The 15,164-nt window shown below is 49.6% G+C and overlaps 6 protein-coding genes across 6 annotated transcripts in view; 3 read left to right on the top strand and 3 right to left on the bottom strand.

Moving 5' to 3' along the window:
• Nucleotides 1-346: 346 nt before the first annotated feature.
• GUITHDRAFT_100109 (hypothetical protein) lies at nt 347-2,061 on the top strand (the record flags this gene model as incomplete). The annotated part of the gene is made up of 3 exons (XM_005841558.1): nt 347-751; nt 800-851; nt 896-2,061. 3 exons carry the CDS (start codon nt 347-349, stop codon nt 2,059-2,061), a joined length of 1,623 nt encoding a protein of 540 aa, XP_005841615.1.
• A 92-nt stretch (nt 2,062-2,153) lies between these two features.
• On the bottom strand, nt 2,154-2,796 carry GUITHDRAFT_150069 (hypothetical protein). Its single transcript, XM_005841557.1, has one exon. The coding sequence runs from the start codon at nt 2,787-2,789 to the stop codon at nt 2,196-2,198; it is 594 nt and encodes a 197-aa protein (XP_005841614.1). The 5' UTR covers nt 2,790-2,796; the 3' UTR covers nt 2,154-2,195.
• Nucleotides 2,797-4,276: 1,480 nt separating this feature from the next.
• GUITHDRAFT_100107 (hypothetical protein) lies at nt 4,277-5,332 on the top strand (the record flags this gene model as incomplete). The annotated part of the gene is made up of 3 exons (XM_005841556.1): nt 4,277-5,101; nt 5,152-5,232; nt 5,291-5,332. The coding sequence occupies 3 exons, from the start codon at nt 4,277-4,279 to the stop codon at nt 5,330-5,332; spliced, it is 948 nt and encodes a 315-aa protein (XP_005841613.1).
• Nucleotides 5,333-5,579: 247 nt separating this feature from the next.
• GUITHDRAFT_55786 (hypothetical protein) lies at nt 5,580-6,531 on the bottom strand (the record flags this gene model as incomplete). Its single annotated transcript, XM_005841555.1, has 5 exons — nt 5,580-5,735; nt 5,793-5,931; nt 6,086-6,142; nt 6,186-6,347; nt 6,395-6,531. Coding segments are annotated over 5 exons (651 nt in total), but the record flags the coding sequence as incomplete, so codon positions are not given.
• A 973-nt stretch (nt 6,532-7,504) lies between these two features.
• GUITHDRAFT_46026 (hypothetical protein) lies at nt 7,505-7,909 on the bottom strand (the record flags this gene model as incomplete). The annotated part of the gene is made up of 1 exon (XM_005841554.1): nt 7,505-7,909. A coding segment is annotated over one exon (405 nt), but the record flags the coding sequence as incomplete, so codon positions are not given.
• A 5,819-nt stretch (nt 7,910-13,728) lies between these two features.
• The window catches only part of GUITHDRAFT_132322 (hypothetical protein), a gene marked incomplete at both ends in the record, with an annotated part of 7,494 nt that continues 6,058 nt past the window's right edge, over nt 13,729-15,164 (top strand). Inside the window, one exon of the mRNA XM_005841553.1 lies at nt 13,729-14,974. Within this exon, the coding sequence (XP_005841610.1) occupies nt 13,729-14,974 (1,246 nt within the window). The remainder of the gene's footprint in view (nt 14,975-15,164) is intronic.

Genomic DNA, 15,164 nt, shown 5'->3' with positions numbered 1-15,164 from the left:
GCTGGCGGTCGTCGAAAAGGAGGAGGAGGTGGAGGTGGAGGAGGAGGAGGAGGAGGAAGAGATGATGGTTGTGGTAGAGGAGGAGGAGGAGGAGGAGGTGGAGGAGGAGATGATGGTTGTGGTAGAGGCGGAGGAGGAGGAGGAGGAGGATGGGAAAGAAGAGGAGGAGTAAGAGGATCAAACAAGGGTTAGGGAGAGATGAGGGAGCAGAGTAGATAGTGTGCAAAGACGGAAATGGGAAGGAGACTGTAAGAAAGTGGAAACGGTCGAAGAAATCCAGATATTCAAAGCAAATCAACTTTTGCATTTTTCACAAGTTTTTGGCTGACGGGTACCTTTCCCTCAGATGTCTTGCGAGGCCTTAAGTTCTCAGGCGCTTGCTGCCGTGGACAAGTGCAAAGAGAGTCTGGAAGTCACCAGGGAGACTTTCGATCAGTTTGTGGTTAAGCTTGTGTGTGATGAAGGTCATGAAACGTGTGGGATGACACAGAACACGGTTGCTGTTGTGAAGATGATGATTCAGAAGCAATTAGATGAGATGGAAACCTGTCTAGACTACATCTTTGCGTGTACAAACCAAGCAAGGCAGCGCTCCATGGAATCGGATAAGATTATCGAGAATCTCGAAAAAAAGCTAAAGGAACAGGAAGTGAAGATCCAAGAATACGACACGGAGTTAAACGTGAAGCAGAGTTCTCTCTGCAAACTGGCAAGGGAGCTAGAGCAGTTACAAGGTCAACTCTGGCTTCAGGTGACGCAGACACTGACATGACGAGCTGGACGTTGATAGCATTAGCAGGGAGATCACGAAGCGATGATAAACATCATCAAGAATGCGACCCAGAAGATACGTAAGTCACCATCATGTCATTGTCACCATGTGACAAACCTGCAGAGCATTTCGAGGGATATATGCTTTCACGAGATGAGTATGTCAAAGGACTCGTGAAGCAATTTGAAAATCTTGAAGCAATCTCGAAAGCAGACAAGGATGTCAGAGAAAGGGATGAGAGCATGAAGAATGATGACGTCTTGTCTTACCTATATGAGAATCTCAGAAAGCAACACGCGAACCTTCTTAGTCTTAACGAAGAGCTGGAGGCCATGTACAGCAATGCAAAGGAGGAAGTAGAACAACAAAACCTTGTCATCTTCGCTTTGAACGAGGAACTGAAAGACACAAGGAGACAATACCTCAACTCTACGATGAAACTCACGCAGAGATTGGTGACATGTGAGAACGCAAGGGCATGGGCTACAAACAGCTTCAGTACCACAACTGAGCACCTCAATGAGGTTCAACAAAAGCTCGACGATCAGAAGAGTGCAATCGAACAACTGTTGATGCTGAACGTGCAAATCAGTCAAAAGCTAGATCAGCTATGCTTCAGAAATTCGTCATCTCTTGACTTCTTGAAGAAGACTTTCGAGCGCGACCCTCTGCAGCAGAATCTGGATCTCAACTCGTTCGATGCAGAGGCACTGAGGTCCCTTGTCGGAAAGGCGATTCATCAACGGAGCATAGACCGCAAAGCCATCTTGTTCTATGTGAAGCAACAAGAAAACAACTGCAAGAACCTTTTCACGGACGTCAACCAAGCACTGATCTCGCAGCTTCAGTCACCTGGAGACCTCGAAGATCACGAATCTCCCATGGATCGCCAGATACCGGCTGAACATCCTTCAGAGCTCCAGGACGAACCGGGAAAATCGCTGCTGGGGACTCTTCTGGACTCCTTCTCAAGGTTCTTCAAAGACGATCGAGTGCAAGAGAGGGAAGCTCGAATCCCTGACACGTCAGACCCCACTCCTGGACCAGTCCTGCAAGAACCCAGCGAGGAATGTCTGCGGGTCGATCATGTCTCAGCAGCCCTTGCTCAGGGAAACAAGCTCTCGAAGATAGACGAAGAAGACGATGAAGGCACTGAGATCTCTAACGAGATGCGCGCTTCAGAGAAGATATCCTACAAAGATCCTGGCGACGAGCGCGAGGCAATTCTTGTTCGCGAAATGATCATTCCAAGCTCAAAGTCTCAGCGCAGTTGGATGATAATGTTGTGAGGACGAAGAGATCATAACAGCAATGTAATCTTAATGTCTCAATAGATTTTGATAGTTCTTGATAAGTTGAATTGCGCGTATGTGTAATAAAATCATGCAAGGAATGGGTTTTTATTCCCAAACTAGTCATTCCATTACGCAGCCGATTGCTTCATATTCAAGATCGCCAAAACTGAGATTCCTCCGAAGATCAAGATGCCCCAACCCAACGCATCATAGAACCACTCGTCGTTCCCCGCGGTCGGAGCAGACTTGTTCGAGTACTGTCCTTCCGCCTGCAGCTGAGCAACCACACGTTGATGCAGCTCAGGCGCGTTCTCCATGGCTTCAAGGAGCTGCCGGCACTTATCGTTGGTGGGGTCGAGCTCCAGCGCTCTCTCGAAATTCTTCTTGGATCGATCGAACAGAGAAAGAGCCACCTGAGTGTCGTGCTGCAAGAACGCGCGAGCATTGAGCGCTGAAGCAAGAACTATCATCGGGTGAGGATTATCAGGGAAGATGCTGAGACTTTTCTCCAGCTTGTTTATACATTGAGACAAGATCTGTGTGGCTTCATCTCCGTTCTTGAACATCGAGAGCTCTAGCAAGAGTTCTCCCCACTTGGCATACACGTTGTAGTCGTTAGGATTGGCTTCAGCAGCTGTTCTGATTTCCACCAGCTGTCTTTCGAGGAGAGAGATCATCTCGCGCGCCACGCGAGGATCTTGCTGCAAGTAGTTCATGTCCATGGTCCCTATACAACCACCAAACGATCAGATTCGAGGGCATCGACATGGTTGCCTCAAACGTTTTACACTAAATGTGAAGTGGCTTTGTCTAGATAAGAGTTTTCGATAAATCATCGTACAGTTCACTTCCTGAGACGCTTGCTTCTACTACAATTCTCGTGCTCTTTTTGTCCCATGCTTCATGGGAGGGCCGTTACAAGAGGAGTGCTTGAGAGAAGACGAGTGCATTGTAGAACTCACAACTTTGACTGAAGGAGTACAACTCATCCTGTCCTTTGAATGCATAATACATCTCCACTTATGCATTCCTTGCATCATGCAGAAGACCTACAGGCTTACTTAGCTATCATACTCTACTCCATCCCAAATGTCTCTCTTCTTCCAAGTCTCTATTCAAAGGGTCAAGTTCCCGCGTATTCCACTTCCCCAATTTTCTGCAAAACTCAATTTCATCTTGAGTATCTTGAATTTTATCTCTTTACATGCCTTTAAAGTTTCATATATTCCTCTTCTACCTCTTCCCCTCCCCTTGCATCTTCTTTCTCCCTTTAAAGTTTCATATATTCCTCTTCTACCTCTTCCCCCCCCCTTGCATCTTCTTTCTCCCTTTAAAGTTTCATACATTCCTCTTCTACCTCTTCCCCTCTCCTCGCATCTTCTTTCTCCCTTTAAAGTTTCATATATTCCTCTTCTACCTCTTCCCCTCTCCTTGCATCTTCTTTCTCCCTTTAAAGTTTCATATATTCCTCTTCTACCTCTTCCCCTCCCCTTGCATCTTCTCTCTCCCTTCCTCGCTCCCTCTCCCTTCTCCCTCCTTCCTCCTCCCCCTTCACACATTTCATTCCTCAGCGCCATGCGCCTGCACACCCCGTGAACCCCACCCCATCCATCGTCACTACCTACCTTCTCTGATTTATCCCACCCTGTAAATGAACTATACCCCCGCCAAGAGTACGAAGGGATTCCCCTATACACGATTTTCTCTTTTAAGCCTTTTAATGAATCGAGACGCTGAAGGCATGACGAGCTGAATCATATGGCATAATCTATACCACCCCCTCAAATTAATCACCCTACCCCCGTGGAATCTAACCACCCAACCCTACTGCAGGCACATGAATCCACGTTTCACAAACCGGTCCCTGCAATTCTTTTTTTATTTTACACATTCTTTTTTCTTGATTTCTTTTTTGTTCTTTTTCCGGTGCTCGGCTCGGCGACTATGGCGCCGAAAGCGGGAACGCAAGGGAGTAGGTGAAGCGAGGCGCTGCAAATCGATCTCATCCCTTCAGACTCTTATCATGGCGCATCCTCCCGACTTTCCCTTCGGTCCCGTTCACTTCTCTGCTTGTCAAGTGCGGAAGACTGTACGCAAGAGAGACTCGCGGATGCTGGCATTTAGTTTCGCTGCATTGATGCTCTCGTCCACCGTGTTCTTGCTGTACACTTACCCAATCGGTTCGAGATCTCAACAAAGCGATCAAAGCATGGCCATGGCTTCTGTCTCTTACAGCCCGCGTGGAAGCAATTCCACGAGCAAACATGGTGAAGCGGCTGGCCGAATCAGGTCTGTTGAGAGCAAATGGGCGAAAGAACTCAGTCATCTTGAGATTTCATACGTCAAGAAGATGAGAGCTGTTGACCATAAAGCAATGCAACGCCTTGACAAGCTGGGGGTCCAGCTTAGAAGCATCTACTCGCATCGGAATAATCAAATCTCCGAACTGTTGAAAGAGGAAGAATCTGGGGAGGTAAAACTTTTTGCCGAGGAAAAAGAAGATGAAATTGTGAAGTCTCTGAACGAGCTAAAACAAAGTTCTCAGAAGAAAGAGGAAGAGCTCAAACTGAAACTAAAAGATGTGCAACGCAATCTCGAGAAATTTAATCAAGGGCATGGTGTAGAGCGACACGAGTCAGGCACTCGACGACAGATCAAGGTGAAGAAAGAAGGCTCGGACTCTTCGGGGATGGAAACGGAAAAGAAAGTCAAACATCGGGATGATCTCAAGGCTCAGGTGATTGCTCTTCCAGTCACTGCAATGAAGGACGAGGACAGCACCGAAATGCTGCATGTTCATCAACTTCGTGAACAGGAAGGACGCGGTACTCTGCAGAGCGACCAGAAGCGTAATGAGAGGCAGACTACGATCAATCCGAAACAAGCTGTGCAGAAGACTTCAAGACATTCCAAGTCCGTGATCAAGGCAGACAAGAAACCGGACTGCACTGTTGAGTCGTGCTCAGTATCGCACGAAGACAAGGATTCTGCGGTGGACAGTAAGAAGGTGTCCAAGTTCATTCAAGACTTGCATGTAAGCTCCATCCATGATGCGCCAGATGATTTGATATCCTTGGGTCGCAGGAGAACAGTTTGACGAAGAAGCAGCGAGCCATTGCGATGATGAAAAGATTAGAGGCCAAGATCAAGAGCGATTACGACAAGGTTCCTTGCCGTTCATTTTAGTGCATGCGATTATCTTCCTAAGCAAGAAATTTCACAGGTGACGGCATTTGCATCGCAGCAAGAGCATGCCCTTGGTTGATCTGCATTACCATCACATTAAGTTGTCTACTATTAACATCTCCTAATATTCCGATCTTCTTCAGTGAGTTACTACATCAATCCCCGAAGTTCATCTCAGGGATAATTTGACGAGAAATTGAGTTGGAGAGGGAAACTTCACCGGATCCTGCATGCCTGGAGGGAGGCCAGGCAAGCGAATGACAAGCAGCTTCTTGTCTATAGTCTCCGTCCTTCGCCGTACAGGTGGGAGAGCTTCCGATAAGCTCGATTTCAAAACTGCGCGGCCACCACTTGCCTGTGACGATAAGCTTGCGCCCTTGCGAGCCCTTGTGGAAGGCGATACCGTTGAGAACGTCAAGCTGTTTCATTGGGCCAGCGATCTTCTCACACTCGCGTCGAAGTCCGCGGAGGTCAACCCAGCCCTGATCCTTCACATGAGCAGGGCAGAGTGGTAGGGATCGATTCAACACAGAGCTCACCAAGATTCTTCCTGACTTCGGATCAATTCTTATGATTGTCTCTGTCGGCCACAAGTTTGCCCAAAGTTCTCCCTCCACATTCTCTAGCTCGTTCAGCCGGATCGCAATCCTCACCGCCACACCTGTGCTTGCCAAGTCACTTCACGCAAAACAACACTGGAACATCAAAACCATCTGGTCGCTTCCAAACAACATCTTTGGCTTCATTGCCATGTTTGTCCACGAGCTTGACAGACTTGGTTTCAGTCCATTCTTGCTCGAGCCCGGAGCCGTCTGGCCCGTAACTCCAGAACCTTAAAACGTTGGTCCCATCTGTCGTAATCAACGAGTCACCCATTGTGACGGCTCCCCTGCCAAGAAGTTCATCCAGTGGTGGAGTCAGATTGAAGTTACCATCCTTCGTAGGGATAGGTAAACGATCCTTTCCGCTCTAAAGAGTTCTTGTCGTAGACGAGCGCAACATTCTCCTTCCATGTCAACTGAACGATAAAATCCTGATAGACCGTGATCCCTTCTCCGAATAGATCCTCATCCAGGGCAGTTTCTTGAAGCACCCTGCCAATGATTCAGAGAGATGGCAAGACGGCAATAGACGTGCTAACTTGCTGTCCTTGTAGCGTAGTCGTCGAAGCAGAGATTTTCCATAGAGTCCTGTCCCTTCCAGCATTGTGTCCTCGCCATCGAACTCTAACCCCTGTGTGAACGAACGCTGATCGTGTTCATACCTTCTGACGACTTTGTAGCCAGTTACAGGGATCTCATCATCCCAAATCTTATTGTCTCGTGCGGAGTTGTGATTCTTGCTTCTAGGATGCTCAGCTCCAGCTATCCAGGGAATGGACAAGCACGACAGCATCAGGCCCAGGACGTGGGATCTTTTCATCCACATCTTGTTCGGATCACTCTCACAGCATCCTCTCATGGTCACTAGCTTCTCTCTTGTCCTCGGTCTGCTCGGGGCGGATCCTCTTCGCTGCCATGTCGCCGATCGCAGGCTGCACGGAGCCCAACAAGCGCCGCATTGCGACATGCCAGGGAAGTGAAACAAAAAACCTGTAAAAGGATTTTCCTCAGTAGTTTCAACTGTAGGCTACGATCTTCACGATCTGAGTCCGACTTGGCAAGTTTTGCCGGCTCAAGCGGCGGCCGTTCCAATCATGCTGCCCTCACTGAACTCGCAGCCATGGTCACTGCCAGGCTCGAGCTGAGCTGACGCGGGTCAACACAAGTTCACCTGACAGTAATTTATTGACTGCAACATTCATCATACACTGGTTGAGATCATGACCCTACAGCGGTACTCTGCTCATCGAGACTTGAGGAGGCTGCGGTCTCAGCACGTGACTTGTCTTTGACGGTTCGAGCAGCTTGAACGCCACGGACGCGTTGGCGTCATCCTGATCGCTGATAGGAGGGTGAAACTCCCGAGTCTCGATGAGGTCCCAGCCATCAGGGCTGACTACCTCGTCCAGCTCAAGGAGAATCTGTGAGGCGCTTCTGCTGAAATGTCTGCTTACAGCCTTCTCCTCCTCGTCCTCCTCGTTGGTCTTGTTCGAATGCCCAAAGAGCTGCTTTAGAGACCTGCCCTCTTTCATCGCCTTCTTCCGTTCCATCACAGAAGCAGGAGGGTGCGGGGGATCCCCGACCTTGTCCACAGCGAGGATTCGAAGGAAGGAGTCGCAGACATGAACTGAGTTGACTTGCGCGTCATGTTCGAGCTGCTCCGCCTCCTTCAGAGCCTGTCCGATGATATGAAACCGTGACTGAATCTTTCCCAAGATGCCAGATGCCACCATGCCGATGGAGACGCCGATCCTGCAGCTCAGGGTGCTGTTCTCTCCCAGCGATTGCTCTTGCACGATTGTGAGCATTGAGCGCGCGAGGTCAAGCATAGAATGACAGATTTGTTTGGTTTCCTTCTTCAACCTCCATCCCTTCTCCTGCGGTAGCCAACCGGAGACGATGTAAGCATCGCCTACTGTATCCATCTTGAACAACCCCTTGTCTTGCACGATGAGATCGAACTTGGAGAAGACCCGATGGATCATGTTGGCAAGCTCGATTGGATCCATTCCTTGCGAGAGCGTCGTGAAGTTGCAGAGATCGAGCTCGAGCACGACAGCGAGCTCCATCTGACAAGGTTGCTTCATCGAGTTGCTCATCATGTCCTCTGCCACGTTGGAGGGCATGAGGTCAGAGAGGATCTCCTTGAGCCGACATGACTCGATGTTGAACACCTGATGCATCCTCCACCGGAATCGCTCCGAGCGATCGCTGACCCGGACGACGATGAGCGCGACGATGCCGGTGAGGAGGAGGATGACCAAGTCCTCCACGAGATAATTGCGCGAAGACTTGGAGACGGTCCAGGCTACGAAGGTGATGATACTGACAATCCAAACGACGAGGGCTTGATTGAATTGAATACCACAGGAATTGGACTGGGCAGCAACAAACAAGAAAGGAAAACAAAGAGTCCATGAGAGAGGAGCTTCATGCTTGTTTGCATAAACACAGATAGAGAGAAACACCAGCTTCATGATCACGAAGATCCATTGATACAAGAGCAACTTGTACTGGAAAGTCCACATCCCAGCCACAAGACAAGCGCTGCACAAACCTGAGATCACAAGATGAATCGTCAGTGCGCGAAACACAATCTTCTTTTCCTCCTCAAGCTGCGAAGCTCCAAAGTTGGCATAATTGTAGGAATACTCCGGGAACACAACCATATGAAATTGCAGGAAAACTGCGCAAAAGTGAAGAGCGATGCCAATGGTCAGCTTGAGACGGTGAGTATTCAGACTCTGATTGAGAAACAGCTCCTCTGAGGTTGCATCTTTGAACTGGCACCATAGTCTGCCGATCCTGTACTGATCGCTCTTGAGCAACTCTCTGCTCTGCGCGCTCAAGTGTTCCAACTTCATCCCAACAACGGAGGCAGAGAGTGAGGAATGCGTGGAGACCCCTGAGATGGAGGCGGATCGTCGTTCCATTCCGAGCGGATCTGACGGCCCCTTCACCTCGATCGAGAAGACTTCCATCGCCCCCTTCCCCTTGATGTCGATGGTCCCCTCAGACCGGCAGTCAGCTTCCACCATTGAGCACGTCTCCAGCAGGTCAGCAAACGCTTTCGTGCACAAGATCTGAGCCCCTTGGGAGTACTTGCACATCCTTGCCGCCGTGTTGGTCGTGTCCCCGTACACACAGTAGAAGGCTCGATGCATCCCAATGACAGCTCCTGCGACGCTGCCATAGCTGATCCCTACCTTGAGGCTCAAAGGGGTACTGCCGATCTTCTGCATCGCCGCGATGTCCATCAGGCTCTTGGCCAACTTCACCATCCTCGAGGCGTACTCAGATGGATAGCCTCTTGACTGCTCTGCCTCATCGAACGGAGCTGCAGCTCGAGGGCAGGTGATGATGTACCAGTCACCGACGTGTTGATACTTGTACATGCCGTACTGTTGCACTTTGGAATCGAATGTCTCAAAGACGGAGTCAAGGAAGTTGAAGATCTTCTGCGAAGATTCTTTCTGTATGACATCTTGAGGAGCGAGAGAGCAGAACATGATAGTACATCGCGGTATCGTGACTCCGACGAACTCCTTCGATTTCAAGGTCGTGATCCGCGATAAGACGTTCTCGGGCATCAGGGTGTTCACAAGATTTCTGCTTTGCTCTGACGCAAACCTAGTCCGCTTAGCGATCGCAAAAGTCTGCTTCTCATTCTCTTGACGAACAAAACAGAAGAAACTGGAGGAGAGACCAGCAATAATGAAGAAGACGGAAGCTGTGATGAGCGAAAGAACATATGTTCCGCTGGAAAGCACTGCAACAATCAGCAAGACCACCATGTAAATGGATATTATCAAGGTTCTTCTCCAGTGCAGACTAAAGACAATGAGCTCCAGGAAAGCATTCATGTAAATCCCCATCTGCCTGCCATTGATGATGAGCGTATCGCATCCTGACGGCTTCACATTTGCTGAAAGAAGCATGACTTTCGCAGGATCGAGCTCTTGACAGATTCTCTGGAACCTCCCTTTGGAGGTTGTGCTGTTAAAAGCAACCAGCCCGTTGTCCTTCGAAAAGAGGACGTTGCCGATCTCTGTCAGCCATGCAGACATGACGATAACGGAGACGTATTGCACCAAATACAGCGTGATCAAACATTCATAGTTCCTCATGCAAAACAAACGATACTTCTTCATGGTGAACATGCCTGCCAGCGTGCAACATATCAAACTGCTGAGCAAGTATGTCGAGCCTGGAATGTACTTCCAATCTACGAATCCTTCCTTGCTCAAATTATTCACCGAGACAAGAAAAGAGAGCAAAGCAAGGTACTGAGAGGTAAGTGAACAAAAGAATTGCGGTTGGCTGATAGTTCATCTCCTTGAATTCCTCCTTCCATTCTGATAGAAAAGTTGCCTTCATTGAGTCTTCCACAGACTTTAATCCCCCAAACAGTAGTGAGCTTCTTCGGAACAAGCCTGGAGAGCTTATTCTCCTCTTCCAAGATGACAGCATTCCCTCACTTTGCTGCAAAGAGTCTGTATTCGTATCTGACTGGTTGAAGTCCTCACCCGATTCTGCGTCAACAACAAGTTCCTCAAGGGCTGCAGCGCCCGTGCACGTACTGCTCTCCCTGCGGTCCCTTTGCTTCCTCCGCTCATGAATACTTGTATTCTCATACTCTTCGCGGCGAATGATCTGGCCGATGTGAGAGTCAGCAAGATTCTCCCCTTGTTGCTCTGATATCATCAATAGAAGCCTCTTTTGCCCTCCTTCATGGGATTCTGTTCTCCTCTTCCTTCATCTTCAAGTGTCGTCTCGTGCTGACCTGTCTCTTCCCTTCATCTAGACCTCTTCTTCATCCTCTCGCATAGCTTGGCCTAACTGACGCATTGGCACACCGCCATGGCAATCCTCTTCTATAGAATATTTTAATTCTACATAACTTGTAAAAAGAAACTTTCGGTCTTTCCTTTTGCACCTGTGAACCCCCTATTTACTTATTAAGATACACCGGTGGAGACTATGACCCCACCCCCCTGAACCCTGACACCACCCCACATCAAACGTTAAAAGGTCTTCCATCCTTTTTTCCTTGTCAACGACCTCTTGGTTGGGCAGCAACCCTCCCGATCCAACCACCCCACCTACCATTCAACCAGTCAACTGCACTACAAGTACCCCGGCAAACTCAGTCCCTACCGTCAACAAACAACCCCATCGAATCACACCGTGACCCGATCTCCGAACATCCTCTACACCCCTATCTCCCTATGACTGTTGGTCCCCTTTTGGCTACCCTACCCCCCGAGTCCGATTGCTCACTCCAAGTGACACCCCTCACATGACCATGCAAATGCGTCTACCCACCGGTGACTTTCCCAGTACCCCTCTTTCCTCATTGACTTGGTAGGAGAGCCCCCCCACCGGTGACTTTCCCAGTACCCCTCTTTCCTCTGACTTCGGAGGAGCAACCCCCGTCAGCTAATTAGCCCCTTAGCACCCTTGTCCAAGGGGCGTATGTCAGTCACGGTACGGTACGTCCCTGCGCAGAGTCACGGCCACGGTTACAACACCATAAAGCGTTACACTGAGCACCAAATTGTTTGTCAGGGCTCACGTCACCTGTGACTCTGTCACATCGACTCTCCTGATCGTACCGTACTGATCTTTAGCTTACCTTTGAGTAAAAGATTGTGAGGGTTGGTTCTCGCTGTTTTTTCTCTTACGGTATGGCCTGTGCGACCCGGTAGGCCGTCAGGGTCAAGCCGCGCCCTCCTCTACTCTCCTGATTGTCCTCGTACTGATCTTTGACTTAACTTTGAGTAATGTTTGTCCTTCGTTGATTTCTCTTTTACTGTAACGGTTAACTTGACTTCGAGTAACGGTGCCGAACTTAACTCAGTAGTGAACTGGTTGCTAGGGTGCTCACCGGGCCTTTACTCAAAGTTAAGTTAAAAATCAGTACGAGGACAATGAGGGACCTGGCCTTCAGCTCTCAGACTCAGATCATTCATTCATTCAGACTCAAACGAAGAGATTCCTTGAAAGAGCAAGCATTCATCCCCAACTGACGTCCATCCACGCCTCAACTGTTACAGCATTCAAGTCATCAATACAATTGAATGAATTCTCACGTGCAATTCAGACCTCCCTCGCAAACAGTTCAAATCCTTCTTGAAAGGGACCTTTGCCTTCATGATCCTTGACATGGCACGAAGTCAAATCTTCGAGACAGAGCTGGCAAGAAGGGGATCACCGATTCTTCCACATTCCTTGTGTACTTGCAGAGAATATCCCCAATGAATGGTTTTCGAGAATGTTGAGCTGGCATGCTGACAAGCACTTTGTGATTTGGAACTTTGAAGGAATGGACCTCTGACGCTCGACAAGCTATCAGCAGTTGCTCAAACGGTTTCTTGTGAGGAGATTCCAATGGCGAAACGAGGTCGCCCTGACAGGTGACTTTGATCCAAAACCACGTAGCACAGCACACGAGGCCCCACGAGCTCAAAATACAATCCTGGCAAGAACAAATCAAAATGAAGCGAACGGGGGTGTGAAAGTGACAAGCACAGGGTGAGCATAAGCAGAGCAGGTGAACTATTCGAGGTGGGAAAGGCAGGCTGATACAAGTCAAGTTCTACCTTTGCTGATGAAATAAGCTTCTCATCATTTGTAACCCACATAGCTAACAGCCCTCCACGCAAAAGATGTTTCCCCACGTCAAGTTTTGCGATATCTTGTGTAGACATCGTCCGGTAATATTTCCCTCGGCTCTTGCTGTATTCTGATTAGAAGCAACAACTAAAACAGATACATGAGACCTTGGCCACGGCGGATCTATGACGATCTGCCGAAATTTCTGATCTACATCGAGCCTTTTCAAAGCCTCGTTGATGTCCCCGAGGAAGAAGCGAACCGGTTGAGGGAGGACGAACATGTTCGTTTTGATACTCACGACTACTTGTTCTGTACCGTCCCATTGCCTCCAATGGTTCTCCAAGATGAAGTTGCCCTCCTCAGCTTTCTCCCCCAGAAAATCGTTGTCCGAAGAGTCTCCTCTAGTGTTAATCTGATCTATACATTTATCCAAACAAATTCTGAGTGAAACTCTACCTGCTTCGATTTCGGACATGCCTTGCAGTAAAGGCTCCCCTTGAAATTCAGAAAGCGTGCCTTCAAATCTCGAAGAGGTTGTGATAAAATTTGGAGCAAATTTGGATCCTGATTGACAGTCAATACTTTTCAACACAAGCAATGTGTCGCGAGGTACCGTAGCGTCTGGGTGGTCTTTCCATCTCCTCCTTCGCTTCAAGGCCCGTTCTCTTCGACGGATGCTTTCCTCGTCGTCTGCTTTATCAACTACTGGAGCGATGTAGGGCATGCACAGATGAAAGGCCAGGAGGGGCTTCATAGCTGAGCCACAGCACGCTGACATCTGGGCAGCGCTAGCGTCAGGGTCCAGCAACTGAGCGAGGCACTCCTGGTGCTCATGGCTTGCAGCCTGCGACATGGGTCTTCCTGTCACATCAGCTCCTTGCTCCTCGGTCTTGTCTTCCTGGCTCCGCTCTTGTCCCTGTGGTACCCGCCATGCTCCCTTGCCATGGGGATACGTCCGTCAACACGCCGGGCCCGGCAGACCAGCAGCGCCGGGTCGTAACAGCCTTGGTCCCAAATTACGTAACGGTTTTGCGAAGGGCATGGTGTGGGCGGAAAGAGACGGGAAAGGAGTCAGGCAGGGAAGGGAAGGGAGGAGGGAGAGGTGAAACTGGTGGTTTCTTTGAGATATCATGCACGTCTCATGCAAGGAGGGGGAACTAGCAGCGAGGGGCACCCGCTAACAAGGGGGGACGAAGATCCTTGGCCCCCGATGATGATTCCAAGGTAGGCTAGTTCTCAAGAGGACGCGTAGAAGATGAGGCTGGCTCGCAAGGCATGGCTCGTCCTGCTGTCCTTAATGTACAGCTCAGCATCGTCTTCCCTGCAGCAGACAGATGTGCTGCGAGGAAAGTTTTCCTCTGTCCAAGCTCGTGGGCCAGAACGCAGTGCGGTAAAAGGGAAATTCCGAAACCGCTTGGGGCAGGTGACGTCAACATGGATGAACGAGAGGCAGGAAGTGAACGATGACGATGCGGGAGTTCGGCAACTTCAGCTTGAAATTGACAAGCTCATCGATCAATGGACAGCCAACAACACCAGGGCGTCAACCCCCATGCGCTCAGTTTCTCGATCCACTGCGTATCCCTTGTCGCCATCCATGAACATGCTTCCTCTGCCTGTGACTCCATTCAGAGCTGGCTTGTTTAGAAGTTCTCCCATGAGAGCGGGCTCGGAATCACCCATGCTCAATTTCGCTGCTCTGTCCCCAGGTGGGTTTGATCTGTCAAAGTGCACAGATGGCCTGGCTCAGCTAGCAAGGTTGGTAGACAGAGAAGGATTGAAGGAGCTATGGGTGGATCCAAATGGCAACAGCATCTTTGAGGCTGTTTCTCAACAGATTCTTGTACATCCTCCTCTCCGACGACAGGCTGAGTTCATGGGTTACACTTTCGGGGTTGTTATCGAGGAGTTGGATGGGGTGAAGTTGTGGAGGATCCCTTCAGCCGTTGTGAAGATGCGCAAAGACATCGCCAGCTACTTGATGGATCTTGCAGACAAGCAGAACAACATCTTAGACGACTTGGAGGATGAAAACGTGGATGATTTCCTTTCAAGGATCGTTGAAGATCGGCAGCCTCTAGGGAACATTGCCAAACAAGTCATGGCGGAATTCTGGTCAGTACCGATCAGATGTCTGGTGATAAATGAAACTGGGTTGGTGCAAGAGTATGTATATCCTTCTTCACAGCAGGGGGAGGTTCAGAAGCTCAAAACTCAGATAACTCTCGTTGAATGCGGAGGAAATTTCTGGTCACTCGCCAATGAAGACTACTCTCCCCGGATCTCACCCTCGCCGGAATCATTTTACTCTGCTCCTTCTCGAAGTGTTCAAAGAGTAGATGATGGTGCTGAAAGAGACCGAGCTGGAGGCCCAAGTTTGCCAACCGCCTGGCATGATGAACTCTCAGGGTTGGAGGACGATGGATTGCAGCGGATGCAGCAGCGGGGTGTTTGGAAGCAGGAGCAAGAGGGTCAAGAGGAGCAGGAAAGAGAGCAGGGAGGTGAGCAGCAAGTGGAACAACAGTGGCATTGGAATAGGGAAGGATGGGACGAACAGCGGACTCGGAAGCTGCAGCGCTGGCCGCTACCTGTGAACGAGGGCGAGCAGCCAGGGAGGGAGAAGGGAGCGAATCAAGAACAGCGAGTGCGATTCGGACAAGATGGAGAAGGGGAAGACGAGAATGGGTTGGA

The sequence above is a fragment of the Guillardia theta genome, assembly GCF_000315625.1.
Source record: "Guillardia theta CCMP2712 unplaced genomic scaffold GUITHscaffold_3, whole genome shotgun sequence".
Taxonomy (NCBI): domain Eukaryota; class Cryptophyceae; order Pyrenomonadales; family Geminigeraceae; genus Guillardia; species Guillardia theta.
The sequence above is the reverse complement of the archived record's forward strand: the minus strand, read 5'-3'. Positions and strand labels throughout refer to the sequence as shown.